Here is a 23,067-nt window from a genome sequence, read left to right as displayed (position 1 = left end):
ATAGAAATTGTAAACAACCAGAACAGAGGGGCCCCTAACTAATATGGCTAAATTAAGACTTGAAGATTGAGCATATCACCTCAATTACAAAAGTTCCCTGCAGAATTGCAAAAGAATCTCGCAGGTATGATAACTTTTGCAAAAAATCTATAAGTTTGAGTCTTTTCTACAAAATCAATTTTCTGTGCACTACCTGGCAATGCTGATCTGGATACAGCTCTCAGGGCTTCGTGAACACGGCCAAATAGTTTCAATACCTGGCCCCGTTCGAGGAAAGATGAAGATCAACACTCGCTAGTGTACAAATATGAGGCCATGAATTTTTCTCCAAGGTCAAAATGAGGCCAAAGTAAAAATTTCTGGCATTGAGTCGGCCTCTTGAATAACAACCCTGATTGATACATGCATGTATTTTGCAGTGAAGTATTCGCTCATTCGAAATGCAAGGTTGCTTTGTCATGTGACATTGGGACAGTTTACGAGTTAATATTAAATTAGCAAGAGAATTATCATGAAAAAGCCATCTACATTGAGCAGTTCAAAATTTAAAGAAAAACAAATTATCACCGCACAATAAAACATACGACAGAAGTTGAATTAGTGTTAATATTCAAGCAATTTGAAAGAGAAATATTTGCATTCAGAATTTACATGCCATGCAAGACAGAAGAACTGGCATCAATTCCCGTAATTATTTTGAAAAAATAAAATAAAAAACAGATGGACAGGAACACATATTCATGTACTGCACAGTTTGAACTACTTTGGATGAAATTAATAGCTCCTTCAAGGACAAGGAGATATTTCTAAAAGTGATACGTAAATGTACTTTCATTTCAATTTTGTATCAGCCATTTTTCAAAAGTAGAATGAAAGTTTAAACCTATCTGGTTTTCTGATATTTTGCTGAATAAAACCCCAAAAATGTTGAGTAAAACTGTGATGCTACATGTCCATCTCTTTATATTTTTCCATTAAAAACAAAAAATAAATAAAATCATGATCTGTTTCTTTGCAATTTTTGTAACCTCTGGCCAAGTTTTACACAAACCAAGCTTACTACTAATATCATATTATCATCATCATCATTTTGCACTATCATGAATTTTTGCAATTATCAATTTATTATTATTAATACCTGCTGCTTTATGTTGCACATGGAGGTCATCCCATTCAACGGTGAAGGCAGTATCTGTAACAAGAGGAAAAAAAGGAAATACAGTATTAAGCATGACAAACAAAATTATATTACTTGATGCTATTGTCATGCCGAAACTTGCTTGAAATTCCAAACCTCAGTTTCTACACTCAAGTACGAAAAACAAAAGTGTTTAGGTTTGTTCTAAAACCAGGTGTTCTGACCAATTCTAAAGGTACTTAAGGAACCTTTTTTTCAATAGACTATCAAAACTAATTTTTCTAGTGCTTTCAGTACATGATACTCCATGTCTTCTCTCACAGATTGTGTTTTCAAATGAATAGCTAGTCTTGAAGTACACCTTTTGAGACAGTAGAGGGAATAGATTAGCCGATAACTTTATTTGTACAAAAAAACTAAAATGCTTTTGAGAAGAAAATACTTGCTTTAATTACTTGGTAACATAAATTGCCAATTCGTCCACTGCCAACTCGTCCACTCACCACATGGTCTACCTTCATTTTAACTCTTCATGCGTTACGTTCGCATTATTGCACATCCGTAGGCGTGTTTCGTTCGCATTTTTGCACAACCACACATTTCCCATAGACGTTCCCTGTCCCATTGTTTTTCAAACAATTGCATACCGTACATGTGTACCGATCGACGGATTATCGCAGTTTACAAATTACAGAATCGTTGAGTTTTCCCCAAAAATCAATACATCCTGATCACAGCCAGGAAGTTCATTGAAAAAAGAGAGGACAAAATCAATAAAACCCTCCTCACTAACAATAACATGGCCAGGTTTTATTGTAAGGAGTCTGTGACTCATGGCACGAATGTGAATGAGACCCTAAAATAATGCAACACACACGGGGTTTACAGGTGAACGCATGAAGAGTTAATAGTCTAATGCCATTCCGTCCATCAACAGTTCGTCTAACAACCATTTGGTCCAATAACCATTAGGTCCAATCATCACTTCGTCTAATCACCAGTTTGTCTATTACCATTTCGTCTAATAACCAGTTGGTCTAAGACCCATTTTCTTTTCCTTTATTTGGCACAATTTAGTTTAATTAGACAAAATGGTTTATGAACTAAATGGCTATTGGACCAACTGGTACTATAAGACAGAATGGCATAAGACTAAATGAAAGTAGACCATATGGTGAGTGGACGAACTGATGGTAGACCAAATGATAGAAGAGGATCTAGCAATTGGACGAATTTGCATTAGATGCATTGGAAATAATTATGGTGGTATGAATGCATTGAGTAGTTATTACATGTAGTGTGATTATCCTTAAAGTGGGTCTACATTGTATATCGCAAGGTTACACTGCTCAGAATGTTGCACTATGGGTAAGGAACCTGGCCAGATATGAGTAGTTAAGGACTTGAGGGGTGCTTTTGAGGCTGCTGCTTTGCATCTACTTTAAAGTAAATCTGCACAACTGAACCTGTTTATAGGAGAGCATATTGATCCGATGAAGATGTGAAAATAGTATCTGTATATCGCAAACATATTCCCTCTCTGGCACAAATAAATGTACATGTACATCTGAAAAGATGTCCCTATCATTTATAACTGTAGATATGCCCACTCTTTAAAGGGGAAGTTCACCCTAAAGAAAACTTTGTTGTAAAAATAGCAGAAAAAATAGTAAAAATTATTGGTGAAGGTTTGAGGAAAATCCGTTAAAGAATAAGAAAGTTATTGGAGTTCAAAGTTTTGGATTTGTGACGTCATAAACGAGCAGCTGCTTCATGTGTTATGTAATATAAAATGCATGAATTTCATTTTTTTTATGGTTCCTGATGACTTAATTATGTTTTCTATTTATGATCGGGTGTGAAATGATTTGTCTCTTTATATACAATAGGTACAGTGAAAACCATTTTTAATTTTCTGAGAAAATGACATTTCATTGATTGTTTACCATTCGCTATGTAGGAATGCTGCTCGCATATGACGTCACAAATCAAATAATTGAAATTCTAATAACTTTTTAATTATTTGATGAATTTTTCTCAAACCTTCGTCAATATTTTTTATTATTTTTTCTGCTATTTTTACAATAAACTTTTTATCAGGGTCAACTTCCCCTTTAATTGAAAAAAAACCCTGACCATAGCACCATTGTTTGCCACACATTAAGAAATTTTTTTATTAGGTTTTACATCTACACAGAACTGAACAGGTTTAAAGTTGATTCGAATGAGCAAGGCTGAGCAAATCTGCACAACTGAACCTGTTTATAGGAGAGCATGTTGATCCGATGAAGATGTGAAAACAGTATCTGTATATCGCAAACATATTCCCTCTCTGGCACAAATAAATGTACATGTACATCTGAAAAGATGTCCCTATCATTTATAACTGTAGATATGCCCACTCTTTAATTGAAAAAAAAACCCTGACCATAGCACCTTTGTTTGCCACACATTAAGAATTTTTGAAAGGTTTTACATCTACACAGAACTGAACAGGTTTAAAGTTGATTTGAATGAGGAAGGCTCATCAAACTAGACTTTAGAACCAAATGCAGTTGCATAACAAATCTTTGGATATTCAGGGAAACAACTATGTCAAGATATTCTGCTATTACTTTAATAATGAAGTACCAAAGTTTTCAATTTTACCATTTTTGATACCATACATGTACATGTTTTTTGGTAAAGCATCATGAAATATTTCCATGTCTGAGACTGTATCCCAAGTGAATCACTTCATGGGGGCCCAAGATATGAATTCATGAAAACATTATAGCCTCACTGAAATCAATTTACAATATCATTATCCAGGGGTGCATCTCATATCAAGCTGTTCGTAAGTTAAGAGCGACTTTAAAAATGAGTGGTGAACCTTTCTTGTACATGCTTAATAATCACCAGTGAACATTAATGGTGAATAGGCCTGTCATTTACCATAAGAAAGGATCCCCAGCCGTTCTTAAAGTCGCTCTTAACTTTATACGAACAGCTTTATGAAACACCCGCCTGGTTCTTAATGCTACAAACCAAGTCAATAGAAGCATTGACCTCATTGGGGCTAATTATGCATTCATGAGGTTACATTTCATCTTGGGACCCCAATCTGGGATGAGCGCATATTTCATCATGCTCTACTGACACATGGTATCAAACATGCTCAAACATAAAATAGGTTTTTTATTGCATCATCTATCTGTTACTCTACGTGGGAGATAAAATTTCAAACCCATCAAACTCTTCTATTAAAGAGAGCATATCAAAATCAACAGAAGTGAAACTACTCGTAAATATATAATAAAACCATTTTTTTCTTCAGGTGCAATTGCTCATGCACTATAATGATGAGAAGCAATTTGAGCATTGAATTTGACATCGCGTTTACTTTCTCCAACAACGTCTGTTTGAAGAGAGAAGGGAGGAGAGAGAGCCACCTGCATTTCCATGTAAACATACAAAGGGATGTTCTCTCAACGTCAGTTGTCTTGGAAACGAGGTACCTCGCTTTGCGACGGTTCCTTGTAGTACCAGTTCCACATGTTTGCTTTAAATGTGACTATCCAAAGTGCAATAGGTTTCATCATTATGATGAATTTTTATCAAAGAATAACATGGATTCCACATTACTAATCCCACTGCAGCACTCGCATCCTTTGGCAAGGAGCTCATCTACATTTGCCACTCTCTACCCAGGTGTAGTAAATGGCTCCCCGGTAGAAAGAAATTTCTTGAATGCTCGATCGCCCGACCATGGTTGCCTTGCCAAAGCCAGGGTAATAGCATGTAGTGCTTTTTATAATAGAAATTACATTATTAAAGCACGTATATGTTGTATATTGCGTTTGTACTGTGCATGTACACGTACTACTTTCGATTAGGAGGCTAATGTATGGGGCACATCAAAATTTATACATTACAGGAGTGTTTACACTTTAAAATACATTAATGTACATAAAACACTTTTATGATGATTGACTAATAATGATGAAAACCATTTGTGCAGTGTGACTTTATCATTTTAAAAGGCATAGGCTTTAGCCACACTGTATGCCACATGATCATCACAAAGAGGCCGTTCTCACTACGTTCCTAAAACTAGTTTACTGGAAACTAGTTTAACGCGTAGTGAGAATGGTCAAAGCGGTCTTGGAAGCGATCTTCCAAACCAGTTCGGAACAACACCTCGCGATGTAGTTTTCAAGATCGCTTCGCCTTGGTAAACTGGTTTCAGCAGAAGTGCATGAGGACACAACCGTTCTTCGGGAAGCGATCTTCGTACATTTTAGCGTGCTACTCCACATGACAGGGTAGAATGCCTATGCTGCGGTTTCGAATTTCGCGCGAAACGTGTCACCCAACTGAGAGCATTTCCACAGCAACAAGATCACTTTATGTAAAGTGATTTTGAAAACCACTTTCATGTGATCAAGTCGAAGTGGGAGCACTAGCAAAGCGATCTTCCAAACTGGTTTTCTTAACCGGTTTCCAGTAAACAAGTTTTAGAAATCCTAATGAGAACGGCCTCAAAGTTGCTGGAAAAGACGGGTCTTTTAATCACGATACGTTCGAGATGCAGTTTGATGATATGACATGAACAACTTTAATATGAAGATTAAACAAAAAAAACTTACCATTATACCCATACTTGATCCTTGATGATGCGTTCAGACTAGGGTCAAAGTTTCCCATCAGAGGGGCAATGTACTGGGTAGCAGACAAGTACTGATGGAAGAATGTACTCAGTGATAAAAACCCTGCAAAAACATAAATTGAAATAGTTATGATTATTATAATTCAAATGAAAAGCTTTTGAAATCAAAGCTTTACTACTTGAAAATGGTTTAAACATCAGTCATGCATACAAGTACATGCAGTAAAAACATCTGAAATTTCAATTGTGAGAAACTCTATCTTGGGAAGGTACATGTACATGTATAATTTTTTGTTTAAAACTTATCAGAGCCAATAATTGAAAAAATATACAAGTATATATTTCTCAGTAGTCTGTTCTGGTAAAGACTGTTCATAAAAGTATCATGCATTTCTTTCAAACTGAATTTGCCTGAAATCTGACAAACCTAAAAAAATATAAATATACGTAAATATGCCTCAAATATCTATTTTAAGTATTTCTAACGTGAAAAGTGGAAACATATGCCATTGTTTGGAAACAATAGACTACCAAGCAATATTCAGCACTCATTCTTCCAACAACTGTTATTTCTTTTATGACGGTTTTGAATTTTTCTCAGGATGAAATGAAATGAGTTTCAGAGGGCTTTTCCCTTTAAAGCCAACCTCTTGTTACAATCGCCCCCATCCAACATCAGCCGCACAATTTAATAAGAAACCACAGCTGTCAGGCTACATGCACAATCATTAGGGAGTTTCTAATAACATTGAAAAATAGTGGTAAACCTGAGGCCTTAATACTGAATTCTGAAAACTCAATAAAAACAGTAATTCAATGAATTCAGACTACTCTTGAAAAGCAGTAAAAATGTCAAACGTGGAAAAGTTCTTGTTTTGTCAAGTTAGGCTTTCAATAGCGAAGGCCATAAATCATACTGTATGCAAAAGCAGAAATACTGTAATATGAAATTATGTGATACAAACAGACATAATGTACATTATCTTTCTAATGCTTTGTATTCAGTTTTAATCAAATTGATGCTAGGTGAGAAACAAAGCAGGAAATGATACAACTTTGAAATTGTCATGAGAGTATTTTGCCCCGAGATGAATCATTAGTAATCAAGTAATGGATCAGAGAGTAATGCATTTTTGTATGAAAAACAAAAACAAATGAGGCAGAAAATAATTGAAATCCATTCCCAGTGCTGACAATTTTCTTTAACAACGGCTGAAAACGATTTTCATAAAAAGGATTAAATCCCAAGTTGAATTATTATTTTCTCCATTCCGCTTTTCTGTTCTTGTAAAGTTTTTTCTTTTTCTAGTCTTGTAACCCCCTCCCCCCCCCCGAAACAAAAAAAAATACTTTGACAGTGAGGAAAATATCAGTGGATAACATGTATTGTGTGTGTGTGTGTGTTTTTTTTATTCATTTAAACAACATTCACATTAATACACACCTGTATTCAAGTTTGGTTTAATTGTACATGAAAATCACAGTTGATCATGAATATTTTGGGAGCTTTGCTGGATTATGAATAAATAAAAAACATGCAGTATTAGACATCAATACACAAAACAATGAACAGACTCAAGTGAGGTTGACAATGGTCACCATAGTAAATTTCCAGAATATGGAAAATGGCAAATGGTGCCAATGTCATGTCTCAAACAACTCTCCCGGTGGGGGGGGGGGGGGGGGGGGAGAGGGGGAGGGGGGGGGGGGACTCACATGTGTATTGGCAGTACAGGGACATGCCCCTTTGATTGCCCCTATTTCAGACCTAATTTTCAATTCTCTAGATACTCTGAATGACAAAAATTCCATTCACAAGCCGCCCAGCCCCGCTCGCAAGACCCTCGTTACGAAACATCTCAGTTCCCTAGCCTTGCCAGAGTGAGCACCATCGTATGCGAGAGCTGCATGCACGGATTCACAACTCCCTCCGCTATAGCAGCTCCATGCCGCTAATGCCCACATATATGTACATGCACAGCGCTAGCGTGCACCATACCCACTGAACAGCGATCCTGTTCCGTAGACCCTGTTTTTCACACCATCTGACCGCCCGGTATATATTGTGTTCCCAAGAAGTTCAACCCATATATTACCCTTGTGATCATCAGTTCCTTAGACCCCTATTTCAGGGTTTACGTGAGGCACACCCCCATCAAAAAATAATTTGAGTGCCCCCCCCCTTCCCCCCAAGACAATCTCCTCCATCATGAGAGAACTCTTTCTAGGAAAAAGAAGTTTGCCTCTTATAAAGGCCTATTAAAATCAAGCAGTATTTCTGAGCTGTCTTGAGCATTTTTATTTTTTTAGAGAAACAAGGAAGGTTTTAACTTTGCAGCAATGATAAGAAGTATAAATATCAATGCAAACAACAAAAATTATGATTACATGGCTCCACTAAAAAACCAATGGATATATTGCATGAATTGAAAAGTATGAAGAAAAAAAACCTTAATTATGAAAATATTACTACATAACTGTACATGTACATAAATGATCAGGCTCCATCAAAAACCAATGAATATAAAGTATGAATTTGCGTCATTGGCAGGAATCTTTTATACTCATCAGCAGATAAGAATTAGTTGCGAAGCTTGAAGTGAAGTTCACTCTGATGTCAAGTAGTCTACAGGCACAGACTCTGATTGAAGCTTTGATCTCTAAGAGAGTCTTGAGACAAGGTAAGTAACAAATACAACTTGTAATATTCACTACTGAATGATATGCACCATATAAACTACAACATTTTTGCTTCAAATTAGGAGACCTTCTACATGTACATTCTCGTCAGGGACCTTAGGCTGCATATTCAGACCATTTTCCTTTAGGAAAAAATTTCGCACAGTAAGCTAGATGTCCAGATGGTTCTTTCTTTGCAGATAATTTACAGAAATATTGAGGCTAATTCATTGAAAAAGAAAAGGATTATGAATTCAATGGTTTTTAATTTTGTGACACATGCAAGCAGCACCCCCACATGAACAATACATTTCACATTGAAATACTTTTTTTTTATAATGCGTGGTGGGTATGTGCCGCAGAGGGGACCCCCATTTTTACACTCAAATTTCTGTTCCAAGGCATAGCATTTTTATGAGTATTGAGAAAAAGAACAAAGAAAGCCGCTCCAAAGCAAAGCATTTTCTTCTTTCATAATATTGAGAAGAGAAGACAGAAATCTGCTCCAAAGCTCCATTGATCCGCTACACTGAGCTGCAATTTCGGTGAAAAGCGGCCACAGCGTAGAGCGCTGTCCGACCATCGCCTCTGCGCAAGCGCACCCGGCGCCAGTGCCGCCGGGCTAGCTGCATGCTCCATTCCATAGGGATGCATAAGCACTCACACGCAGGCGACCCGTTCCAAGGACCCCCGTTTTTTTTAAACATTTGTAGTTCCGAGGACCCTCCTTTTCACAATAAGCCCACTCCAAAGGCCCTGACTTTTTGTCTTGCCTGTGGCACAACCCTACCACTTTTTTGGTTGAGTACCCCCCCCCACCGGTGATTAGCATTTGTGTCAGAGACACTGGGTTGAGTTCATTGTCTTGCTTAATATGGAAATTTAAAAACATTCCCAAGGTCTGTTCTCCATATATAGTGTAAATTACATCCTATTACCATGTAACCTTATCATACATGCACATGCCTGATAAAATAGCCTCAAGGATATTCTTTTAAATTATTGCGACATTAAACATCTGCCCCCATGGGGTATATTTTGTACATCCCCAAATAGGAAAGTTGCAACTGCCACTTCGTGTAAACATAGTGGAATTCTAGATGAAATTAATGAGCTACCAAGATATTGTTTAGGCCTACCAATAATGCAATTTTATGAATATGTTGTGGCAATACAGCACACGCAAGGGTGTGCGACAAGCACGAAGCAGTTGCACCAAGTGAATTCTCATTATATTATGAATCCCCAAGATGCCTACATGTACAGGTGGTTTTGTCACTTTTTACAGAACCATTTCTTTTTGATAAATGTGCATTAATTATTTTTTATAGAATGGATGAGAAAATCCCCGCAATCTGATTGGTTGAGAGCTATGCAAGAATTTTTACTGGGCTGCACGAACGATATCCCGATAATCAAAACGATATCCACTGTAAACAAGCTATCGCCCGAAAAGGTCATTGTGATGTCATCGCGCATGTACTGTTACGCTTGTTTACGTCAAAATTTTGAATTTTCGATCAAGGCAGAATGAATCAAATAAAGGATGCAAAATGATCTGTAAGTACAAATCTGGTACCGTAATTGTCATTGGGATTAAAACTGCCCGCATACTTGTTAGTTGAGAAGTCCAGACATACGATCTAATGTCCTGAGCCCTGAGCTGTGAACAGCCAAATTAATTCTCCACTGCACTGCAGGCCCAGGCAGCTGCAAGCGCTGGCCCCCGGCGCGGCCCGGGCATACACACAGCTAAATTGGAGGTCGGAGGCTGCCTCAAGATCTTGTCAATGCAAAGCTGTATTTGGCATTTTGGGTATAATAATGCCTTTGTGCCAACATATTATGCAGTTAAGCCCATATTTATGTTGTCCAGGGTTATCAAAGTGTCTGCATTACATTTTGGAATTTTCATGCATCCGGTAAATAAATCATGCGTCCGGTAAAAAAAATCATGCGTCCGGTAAATTTTTTCATGCGTCCGGTAAATTCAATTTACCGGACGCATGAAATTATCATGCATCCGGTAAATCATTAATTTTTGTATTTTATTCAATAAATTTTTTCCATTCTATAAAACAGATGATGCATGGGTTTCTTTCGTGGGTCAGTGGAACTGTGTGCACGCGGTAACTTTGGCATTATGGTCTAAACCCACTCGGCTGCGCCTCGTGGGTTAAACCATGCCAAAGTTACCTTGTGCACACAGTTCCTACTGACCCACTCTAACCCATGCATCATTTGTATAATAAAACTGGATGGCAGAATGAATTTGAGGTGGATAGTTTGTTCAAATCCCTCCAAATTTGCTAGTATCTACTCTCTGCATGCAAGACAAAAATAAAAAGCTGACAATTTCACCAAAATCAGATGTTTATGTTAAAGAAGAAAATTCTTAAGTTTTGCATCTGCAAAATGCACATCCAATATTGAAATGTGCATGCCAATGATGTAAAACCATTTTGATCCCTCCCTAAAATGTAAAATTGCCATTATTGTATTAAACTTTAAGTTTGAATATTGTCAAAGTCTGAAAAATTTGAAATAATGTACAGTTCATACCATACAAAAGATATAATAAGTGACATTGTCAACTCACTATTACTTGTGCATATTAGCCTCAGCTGTTTTGTGAAAATAAGAGATATTTTAAAATGTCATAACTTTTTTTATTTTACATATGATTTTGATAATTTCTGCATAATTTTTGTTTGATTTGTTTTAACTCCTCAACTTTTTGTTGGGATGGACTTGCCCTTTAATTAGCTCTCTCTTCTTACTGTTGTACATGTATGTAAGCTACGCCTCATTTTTATCATTTTTGTACATTTTTATAAATTGTCTTTGTAATCAATCTTGAAACTATTTTCAAGTGAAAAGTCATCTACATGTAGTACAGGCTGGTACATGTATGATCCTGCTGCCTTCACTGATTTTTATCCATGGTATTTCTACATATTTCTCAAAATTCCCTTTCTCTACAATTCTGTCTGCAAGCTCTCTCCTATTCTCTCTATTCTTAAGCATTCTGTTTAAATGATGATAGGTCCCTTTCTCACTATTCTGCCATACTTGTACTTTGGCAAAAGGAAGCAAGTTACAAAAGTATCATTTGTTGCAAACGAGCAATGTACATGTACGTTCGTCATTTTATAGGTGTCAATGCAATTTAAGAGCATATTTTCCTCAATATCTTTCCATAGAACGATCATTTCTTCCCAAAATTTTGCCTGAACGTGCAACATGCAAACTACAAAGGGTGTTTTAGAAAAAACAACTCACATAATTTAACTGATGTGTCACTTGCTTCCTTTTGGCAAAGTTGGGCAGTATATTGTACATTTTGTCTCCGGTGGTTTCCAACCCATTAATTTTCTCCACTCTATATCTCATCTACTTGCCTCGTCACATGCTTAGCTATATATTGGTCCTGCTTTTACTTGTATTCCCTCCCAATTCAATAGGGCGGACCTCACTTTTTAAAATACACATAAATTTCCCTTCCCCAAGCTCTCTCTTTTCATCGCCCCTCCCTCTCTGACTCTTGCTTTCCCTCTCCAAATGCCTCTCTGGCCACCTCCACCGCCCCTCTACCTTTTATTTCAGTTTATTTTTTTTTTTGGGGGGGGCAAAATTGACCAGGGCCCCCATGCAGTTTGCTTCTGCCCCTGCCCCTCTCCCTCTCTATCTCATCCTCCTTCCCAGCCCTTTATTCATAAAATCAACTGATATTTTGATTATTAAATAAAATCACTACTGAGACCATCCAAAAAAAAAATTATGTTTCTTTCGGCTGGCAGGTACCAAACCAGCCTGACTATACTATGGTTGCCCTGCGGTAACCATTAGCCTGTAAAAACAACTATCGTAGGCCCATGTAGACATGTAATCTGTTTGAAATGATTTGGACAATTGAGTAGTATACATGTTCACGAGTGCCGCTGATTATCTAGCAGGGCAGTTACAAACAAAAATACAATGAAGGTTGAATATATCGCATACTTTCGTAATTCCGAAGCTTCGTTATTCCGAAGGTTCGTAATTCCGAAGGTTCGTTAATCCGAAAACGAAATAAGGTTCGTAATTCCGAAGGTTCGTTAGTCCGAAAACAAAATGAGGTTCGTAATTCCGAAGGTTCGTTAATCCGAAAACGAAATGAGGTTCGTAATTCCGAAGGTTCGTAAATCCGAAAACGAAATAAGGTTCGTTAATCCGAAAATTAAATAAGGTTCGTATTTCCCAAAATGAAATTAATTCATTTTGGTAACAAGAACGGTGCTGTTCTTGCAAGATAATAGGATATTATGCAATGATAAACTAACGAACGATGATATGTGTGTGTTGTGGCCAAAGCATGTATTGATTTAAGAATAGGCGCCCGGATCAAACATACGCTTAATTTCGATTTTATCTGACAAATGCTGCCCAAGCAAATGGTTTAAAGATGCAGCTAGGGGATTAAGTGTGTTGGTCGTTTGCGAGTAACCTCCAGGTAATAGGATTTGTATTGGAGGGGATGTCATTTTTAATAAGAGCTTCTCCTGAAAATTAATCTAAAATGTATACACGTACTTTAAATAAAGTATTTATTTTGAAAAAAAAGGAATTTCCCATATTGGAAAAATAGCATTTCCCTGTTATTTATTTAGGGGTACCCAAGTGCCCCCTGCTATCCCCCCCGGCCGATCCAACTTTCGCCAATGGGGGGGGGCAAATTTTTTTCACCCATAATTTCCCGGATCGGCAGCTTTAAAGTTGATTTTTTGTCTGTTTCTTTGAAAGGGTATTACTAATAGCCAATAATTATTATAAAATAAAGTAAATATGTAATAATATCATAAGCCCTTGTTAAATAATGCAAGCGCGAAACGCGAACTAATGTATAGTTTCCGTTGAAAATTGGAGGGGATGTCATTTTCAATAAGAGCTTCTACTAGTAATAAAAATAAAAACAATGCCTTGGTAAATAATACCAATGTTATCATTATTATTATGTCTTATTAGGCCTACATGAAATTTCCAAAAGTTTGAGCTCATGATTCGTTCGCAACATCTCACAATAATGCCCTTTTAACAGTAATTAAGTCCATAATTGACCAAAAAGCGAGTTTTACAACTTCAGATTTGATTTTTTTCCAAACCACTTGCTTGCTACGCTTTCTCGCGAAAAATAAAACCGAAATATATGTTATTAATCAGAAATAAATTTAAAAAACTTTGCTCAACTTAATTACTAAAAAACACACAACTTCTTTACACAGATGATATTGGTGAAAATATCCGTTTGCACCAAAATACCCTTTTTGGCATATAAGTGCACTTAAATCAATACATGCTTTGGCCACAACACACACATATATCACCGTTCGTTAGTTTATCATTGCATATTCCTGTTATCTTGCAAGAACAGCACCATTCTTGTTACCAAAGTGAATTAATTTCATTTTCGGAAATACCAACCTTATTTAATTTTCGGATTAACGAACCTTATTTCGTTTTCGGACTTACGAACCTTCGGATCAACGAACCTTATTTCGTTTTCAGACTAACGAACCTTAAGAATAATGAACCCTATTTCGTTTTCGGATTAACGAACCTTTGGAACAACGAACCTTATTTCTTTTTCGGATTATCGAACCTTCGGAACAACGAACCTTACTTCGTTTTCGGAATAACGCCACAAATGTTCGGATTAACGAACCCTTTTTCGTTTTCGGATTAACGAACATCGAGGTATAGGCAATTTACGTGTTTCGGAATTACGAACCTTCGGAATTACGAAGTGTAACCGAATATATTTTTTAGATTTTTTTCTTCATAAAAGTGTATACTGCATTCAATGCAAATAAACACGGAGTTCAAGTTAAAACCAGGATACCATGGGTACATTGTTGGAATCGGCTTTCAAACCTTCTTGACTTAATTTCTGCAGCTGTGAGCCTCAGATGACCTCTTAATTCCGACATCAAAGTTCCCTCACTACCTCTAAACATCGTCTTTCCATGAAAAACTGCCTCAACCGGCGGAAAAAAAATGATGAATTGGTATCGAGCGAATGAATCTTTCATGTGTCTCAGTAGTCCTCTAGCCTTTCAGGGCAAACACATTAGTGAAGCACCGGGAGAGATATAACTTGTTTTTATCGACGATGTCCCAAAGAAAAACGATTATCTTGCATCGTACTGTATGTCAAAGAGAAAGATACCCAATTCAGATCCTTCATCAATGCCCTTGTTTAACTCTCCTTCATAATTCTGTGTAAAACAGAAAAAAGCTCTTTTCGTCTCATTATCTGCTCCTAGCAAACAACAAGGTGGCATGCTTTCAGCTGGGAGCCATGCATGTGTCACTTAATATCATTTTACAGAAGTGTGCTTTTGTCACGTAGAGACGTGGTGAACTTTATAACAAACACCACATTTAACATGAAAGAGAAGCAAAAATAATGCTGATGATGTATTCAATCTAAATTTTCATCCAGTGGAATGACATTTAGAAGTAAAAAAATGTGGTTGGTTTTGTAATTCATAATCAACAAGGGAAAATCCCTTTATGACTTTGGTCTTGTTAGACTTTTGAACCCTGGACTTAGATTTACATCAAAAGATTTGAATTGAATCATTTGTGATCGAAAAATAAATCTTTAAGAATTAAATATAAATCTATAATTTGGTTCAGTCACTTACCACAGGGCACAGTTGAGTGAAAGTTACTGTGTGTAATAGCTTTGCCATCCAATGGTAGGCTTAACAGCCAATCAAAATCAAGCATACCAAGAAAATTACCATTTTATGGCGAACCATAGCAGTAATTTTTATTCAATAGTACCCAATATTTATTTTAACTAACTGTAATAATATGCAGTTTCAATTAATAATGATTGAGAATGGCAACCTAAAATGCTGAAAAAATATTTTGAAGAGTAATTCTGTCATCCTACATCCAGAGATCTCACTCAAATTGGCTAATTTTATTTTGGCATACTGCCCACTAAAAAAAGTTTAAAAATTGATGAGAATTCCTGAAAAAAAAACATCTGTGAACACTCTCAGTCTCCAGCATTGAATGCATTAGGAACCATTCTATTTTTTCATGATTAAAGCTTTAAAAACAAAAACTTCTTGACTCAAAATTAACACGAAAACACCCTAAAAGTACACATCAGACAAGAGCTAGATGCATCTCTGTATCACACTGAGTATTAAAATTACTTATTTTTACTTCAAATATTTGATATCTTTAATCATGTTAATAACGTAATGCTCATATTGTGTCAGGATTTTCAGTTAATAAACTGAAGATAACAATTTCTAAGATATTCTGAAAACTCGAAAATAATTCCCTTTCCCCTATTAAAGACATTATCCCTCTCCTTCCCTTTTGGTCCATCTGTCTGCCCCCTCTTCCTTTTTCATTCTCTTTCTAATTGAGCTTTAAAATCCTTTGCTTTTAATTAGCTAAATTAGACTTAGATTTGTCACCTTTCCCCTTCTAAGAACGATGAAAATGATGGCGCATATCTCCATTACTTTGAATTTAGATTAGCTGAATTTTATCTGCACATCTCTTCTTTCTTCATTGGCAATTAAGAAATGTCATAGATCGTATGCAGTCCCTGGTGAAGGACGAGATGATATTGGCAAGCCTCTGTAGCTTCAAGCGGATCTCTCTCTAAATCCTCGAGAGATTTCCGTAATTGAGAGGAAAATTTCGAGATCTGTTGAGGTAGCGAGTGTTACAAGAGGAAAGGATCAAGAAAGGACATTTGAGAAATCAAGTATTATATGCCATTCCATTTCAAGAAGGTAAGATGGGTCCAACGCATGCCTGTATCTGAAGCATATGTACATGTACGTATGTGGATAGATGAAATCTGTAGATCAATATATATTTGAAACAAAAATTAAGCAAAGATATGCCTATTACATGCAAACAAAGAATAGTTGTAACTTTCTTTATAGGATTAGGAATGTATTTTTGCTTTAAAATAAGATTTTTATTTGCTTTAAATAAAATGAAATTTTGTTATTCTGATAAGAATCAATCATCGTTTTATATTTCATTAAATTGAGGAAAAGTAAAAGAGAGAATAGGGAGGAGAAATAGAAAGAAAAGAAAGAAGATGGAGGAAAAGGAGGAGAGAATGGAGTGAAGAAAAAGAAAGAAGATGAGAAGGACTGGAGGAAAAGAAGGAGGGGAAAAGGGAGGAGAAAGAGACAAAAGTAGGGGGAGAAGTGGAGGAGCAAAAGAAAGACAAAAGAAGAGAATGGGGAGGAGAAATAGAAAGGAAGAAGTTGAGGATGAGAATGGGGTGGAGAAAAAGAGAAGAGAAGAGGTGGAAAAGAAAAGGATGAGAGAAGAATCAGGAAGAGAAAGAGTCAGAAAGGGTGAAGAAGAAATTAAAGGAGAGGAGGATGGACAGGAGAAAAAAGATGGGCAGAACAAGAGGAGGAAAAGGAGAAGAAAAGAAGGAGAGGAGAATGGGGAGGGAAAAGAGAAATAAGAGGGGGAAGTACAGGATCAAAGGGAGAAAAAGAGGAGAAAAGGGAAGAGAAAGAGAAAGGAGAGCAAGAATGCGAGAAAAAAAGAACGGAAGAGGGAGTGAACAAAATAATGAGAAGCTGAAGATGAAAGAGGAAGAAGCCGATGCCAAGGCGAAGAAGATGGAGATTTTAAATCTCGATAAAAGGGTTTAGAGTATAATTAACACTACTGGCTGCCATTCTCTTGAATAGGAAAGCAAGAGGAAACCAACCATGTGAATACAGATATATATTTTTTTAAAATCCACTCCCGTCTTTGGCTGGTCTCTTTAAAGACAGATCTATCAAATCCTTGTAAATCTCATCAAATGCCATCGTATCCTCTAACTCAAACCAACATTCACTGAAAACCAGAAAAGGTACCGGTATTAACATTTCACTTCGCTTTACGAATACATGTTAAAATGTATATTACGGTTTCTCTAGCAAGCTATGCAAAATTTTTACATAAAACTCATTTATAAAATTGAATGCATGCATTCCAACAACTACTGTATATGCTGCTGATACATATACATGTACGTAAAACAAAAACGACAGATTTTTATAAAAACAGCGTCGCTTTGACAATGACATTGCAGTCAGTTTCTTCATTTTCTTGTCAAGTAAAAAAATAAAAGTAAATAAAAAACATCATACATGTACATGTATAATGTATTAAAAGTGACAGTAACATAAAGCCTGCAGAAAAAGATAAGCTATATTAAATTTGACTCTATAACCATGGAGTTTACCAGAGGCAATCGTGCACAAACCTTTATTTTGCGCTTTGCTTGGCTTATGTACACGTATGTCTGAAATAAATTAGTAATTTTATGCATGTACAGTATATTCAACTCTGCCATTTCTGAGCTAAATAAGAGATAGGATTTATACACCACTGATTGGAATGAGGATGGTGGAAATTCATCAGGGATTAAAATTATGCTGATTTTGAAATCTCTACTATCAGTCAAACTGCAGCAACACTGTAGCACAATAAGCTACATGTATTCAGCTTTAAATTCAGCTTTTGTACTAGCACAACTAATGACATTTTATACAATTCCCTTGCATTTTACTTCAAGAAATCAAAGTCAGGGTCCCGTCTTACAAAGAGTTACAATTGATCCGATCAATCGTAACTATGGACGGCCAGCAACATCAACATCTATCATGCATGTTTGTTCAAAACATTTTTTAGCTACGGTATGATGTAAATTTATGCATAATTATTATTTTCTTGAAATTCTCTGCGCCTTTCTTTGCATACAGAGGACATTGTGCAAGTTTTTCGTAGAAAAAAATTATGACACTGATGAATTTCCATAGAGTTATGATTAATCGGATCGATCGTAACTCTTTGTAAGACGGGCCCAGATTGAATTCATGGTATATATTTTAAACAGAAATAGATAATACCAGTAATTAAACTCACTACATTGGTACTGTGTCCCTAAATGCGACTTTTTGCAATCAAATACAAAGTTAAACTGTGTGAAAGTCACCTTCCCAAGTGTTAACAGACTACATGTCATTACTTAATTTCATGTTCATATCTAGAGATGTTATCAAGGACCGTGGAACCGGGGGAAGGGGGGGAGGGAAGCTCCCCTTCCCATTTTTCGCCAAAACCATACATGTACAAAACCAACAAAACAAACTACCATCTGACTGTGATGATTTTTTGGGATGGTCAACCCCTCCCCATGGATTCAAAAACATTCCAAAGCCCCGGTATATTATATAATTTCTTATCATGGATTTGAGAATGAGAAATCATACAAAAAGGAAAAATTGTATTTTGCAGTGGGATCTTATTTTCAAAGATTGAATTCTGTTCTTATTCCATATAAACCTTGCATAAAAAGTTAAAACTCATTAATATTTTAGCAGTCAGATGCATCATCCTTATATAATTTCTCTTCAAGAACGCCTATTGAAGAAATGCTCCCTGAATGATTAATTGGAATTCTTCGTTTAGAGCAAGAACGCGATCTTCACCGAACAAGCGCCTCCGTGGCTTGCGGCACTTCTTGACCCGAAACTTGATCTATTATGAGCAGAGACAGCTAGGGGCAAGGCTCGAAATTTACAATTCCATGGCGGCAAACCATTTGGAAAATTGGTTAGAACTATATCCCATTAACTCATAAAGCATGGCGACGAACGTTTGTTTTTATTACAATTTCCAAAATAGGAATCTATGTTGCATAAACTGTTCGGCTGATGTTGAAGTCAAGAGTGTTTCTATGGTAATGGTGACCTTTGAAAGGGGGTTATAGGCATTATTATGAATAGCTATTATCTATCATAATCCACGTTCTATCCAGGCTACATGTCATGCTAACCTTTTGTTTTCTGATTACTATTCAAAAATTGAACTGCCAATATGCAGTTCATTTCCCTGTTCACATGTATAAATTAATGATTTTTTTTTTTTTAGTATAGTATTTATTTCAAACCATATCAAACACAAACAATAGTACAGAATACAACATCATAGAACTCAGAATGATAGGTTTGGGACCCCAGTGAAGCACAGCTTGTTAACGGGGCCCCTTTACATAGTAAGCAACATATTTACAATGGGTGTAACTTATCTTATGAATAAATGATTTGACAGTATAATAAAAGGGGTAGGTTATAAAAATAGAGATGTTTCAGCTTGCCTAGGGTAACCCTTGTAACAGCCTAAATGAAGCAGAGCCAGAACATTCCCTAAAGCATCCTACAACCTCGTTCATTAAAATCGGTCCAAATTTGTGAGTGCATAAAATCGGTCCAAATTTGTGAGTGCATCACATCAACTGTACATGTACCTGGCTCTACTTACTTTAGGTGCATGTAGTAACACCTAAAATTTCATACTCATGTTCATAATCATCCTCTTTGAACTACATATATTTTTTCTTGGATCTTTTTTATTTCTTATTTAAAAAAAAATCAAGTTCCAGTTCACCGAAGTAACATGAAGGGAGTCACTGGTTTCATTTAAACCCATATTCAAAGATTTATGCCCTAATTTAACACCATATTTCATTTTTTTTCATTATGGTAACATTTTTACCAAGATATATTAAAGAGTAGTGAGGATGGCATACTAATCAATCATTTGTAATTCAGCTTCATGTATATTTCTCAAACTAATTATATTTGTGCTCGGAGGAAATCCAAGCATTCCAATTGAATTCTCATATAGCATAGTCATTCATCAAAATTTCAATTGGATTATCGTGGGAGATACATGGTATTAAAGTAACACTAACAGAAAAGGATAACACTCACATGCTTAGTTGTGATGTTAAGACAAAAATCAAGAAGTTTATACAGGTGTATCAATCAATTTTTTTCAATTTTAAGATAATTTTCCATGCACTACGAACAAAGCGTCACTAATAATGTTTTCTTAGAAAAATTGTTTTGATTTGGGGATAATTCATTTTTTCTGAAACGAAATGATTATCCTTTCTGCATTCCTTTTCTCTCTGTCTCGACCTCCCCTCCCCTGCTTCTTTCTCTTTCTTTTTATTTCCCTTCTCTTTGTACATTTCTATCTGTTGCATTTATCACCTTTTCTTATGTTTTCATATAATGTTTATGTACATTCTCCTTTTATTATTCATCTTGGTCTTTTTAAAAGAAAAAAAAGTCTGTAAACATTTACTGTATGTATGAATAAATGCACCATTTTGAAGAAAAACACAAGATAAAAATCTGTGAGTTATATTGCTTTGCAGATCTTAACAAAATACATACATGTATTACATTCAGCTACAATTTGCAGAAAATGCCTTGACAATGTGAATTCAAGATCTGCCTGAAAAACCTGTCATTGCTGTCCAGGGCCATTGTAAACAACTGAATCATGAAATTTGCCACAACCAAATCAATGGCCAGTAAAATCATTTAAGAAAATAAAAGAGAAAGCGGAAAAGCAGCAGACAACTGCGAAAATGACGATAATGCAATCTAAAGCCCAAGCAAGGAGAATGCTCTCCAGCGAACCATACAGACATACCTCGCCCACTTCGACAGAATTTTTTTTCCTACACACATTAATAGCAGTCGTGAGTGGTGCCTGCACGGATGACATCCGAGAAAGTATCTCGTGACTTTTGCCTCTGTACAGAGCAAATTTATAGGCTTTTATGTCATCTCGTATTTCAAGATTTCTCTGAGTTCTTGAAATATTGAGGGAATGGAGAGAACAACTCCGATTTAATCTCGTTGAAACATTGGATGATGTTGACTGCAACTGACAAGAAGATAAAATTTGGCTTCAGGGGGATGAGAAATATTATCCAGTGAGCGTGATCATTATCGAAAATGAAAATAATATCAGATCCTAAACAAGCAGTAGCCCCGGTCTCAAAGTTTCTCATTAAGTCTACAAAGAAAGCATCCTGGGGCACATTATTTTCTGAAATATTTCATACTGAGTTATTCTTTCTCTCTCCCTCCGTCCCCCTCCTTCTTTCTTTCTTTCTTTCTTTCTTTCCTCCTTTCTTTTTTGTTGTTGATTACTTTCAAATTATTTCCTGCTTTCCTAAGTTTTAACATGAATTTCATAGGAGAGATAAACTATTACATCACATGTAGTAAAGATCATCATTTTTACTATCCAACATTGTAAACCATAATCATTATCTAATAATCACTATTAACAAGAAATTATTCCTATGATTATTATTATTATTATTTGCCTAAAGGCTGCCATAGGTTTATTCTGTAAAAAAGGCAGGGGATAAAGTGGAATCAAATCTACAGTTAATTATGACAAATTTTAACACTGGGGGAGGACAGAAGAACTCCCGCTGCACTCTAAATTCCAAGGATTTAAAATAAATCCACATAGGCTGTGAATAGTGACAAGCCATATATTAGATTTAGATTTAAACCTTGTTGATTTAAATATATATCTAAAAGATTTGAATATAAAATCTTTAAGTTAACCCTTATCCTTGGAATTTAGAGTGTAACATTACATCATGTAGGTGCAAAGTGATTATCATCAGTATTATAATAGATCATTTTGTCAATATCATTTAATCATCATGATAAGAACCCTGTTATAATTAAATCATGATTTGTCATCATTACCATTACAAATAACAACACCATCATCATCACCAGAAACATCACATTTTCAGATACAACAAGAATTGAACAAAGTTGAAGAAAGATCCATCTTTCCTTCACCTTTACTTCCCCCTCTTTCAACAATCATTTGTCAAAATTTGAAAATCTCTCTCTCACTGTCGTGCAAACCCTCTAACAATCACGCACTCTCTTTCTCTCTTCCTTTACATAGTTTATTCTCCATCAACTAGACATCCATTCAATTTCACTGATGACTTCAAAAATTGTGTACTTACCCCCTGTTGCGATATAAATTTTAGTGATGTTGTGGCCATAAAACGGAAACTGAAAAGGCAACCGAACCTCCTGAATATTAAACAAAACATTAGAAAAGTCATCAATAATGTTGTTTGAATGATGAAATGTCAGTGAAAATTTAGAGATTGAATGCAAGAACTGATTTTACAACCAAGATCAATTTGGTAATTAATTGAATATAGATTTCTCGCAAGACCCATTATTGTACATAGAGCCCCCTCTCCCCCTCTTCTTCTTATCCATATTTCTCTCCATTTTCTTCATTATCATATCTCTCTTTCCTCTTTCTTTCTTTCTTTCTTTCTTTCTATCTTTCTTTCTTTCCTTCCTTCCTTCCTTCCTTTCTTACTTACTTTCTTTCTTTCCTTCCTTCCTTCCTCTCCTTCTTTTTCTTCTTCTTCTATTTCTTCTTCTTCTCCTACCGTAAATAGGTTGAGTGGCACAAGGCATTCTTCTACCTCCTTGCATTTCTTTTCCCTCCTTCAGCTTTTTCCCCTTCCTCCTTCTTCCTCTTTGTCCACTTCTTTTTTTTCCTTTCTCATCTGTTTTATGTCTTCAAACTTCTTTATTTCTTGCATCCTTTCTTTCTTAATATCTTTTTTGTGCATTCTTCTTCATATTTGCTTCATAATTCTTCTTCCTCCTCCTCTCACTCTCCTCACTCATTTCCTCCACCTTTT

The 23,067-nt window shown here is 35.9% G+C and overlaps 1 protein-coding gene across 2 annotated transcripts in view; it reads right to left on the bottom strand.

Annotated features, from left to right (window-relative positions):
- LOC121426837 (plexin domain-containing protein 2-like) overlaps positions 1 to 23,067 on the bottom strand; it is a 58,242-nt gene that overhangs the window by 22,023 nt on the left and 13,152 nt on the right. For both annotated transcript variants that reach the window (XM_041623232.1, XM_041623233.1), the window contains exons 4-6: positions 22,366 to 22,435; positions 5,767 to 5,889; positions 1,139 to 1,192 (exon numbers count right to left, since the gene is read on the bottom strand). In XM_041623232.1, the coding sequence (XP_041479166.1) occupies positions 1,139 to 1,192; positions 5,767 to 5,889; positions 22,366 to 22,435 (247 nt within the window). The remainder of the gene's footprint in view (positions 1 to 1,138; positions 1,193 to 5,766; positions 5,890 to 22,365; positions 22,436 to 23,067) is intronic.

The sequence above is a fragment of the Lytechinus variegatus genome, chromosome 13 (assembly GCF_018143015.1).
Source record: "Lytechinus variegatus isolate NC3 chromosome 13, Lvar_3.0, whole genome shotgun sequence".
NCBI classification, from domain to species: Eukaryota; Metazoa; Echinodermata; class Echinoidea; order Temnopleuroida; family Toxopneustidae; genus Lytechinus; species Lytechinus variegatus.
Note: the sequence above shows the minus strand (reverse complement) of the source record. Positions and strands in the feature narration are given on the sequence as shown.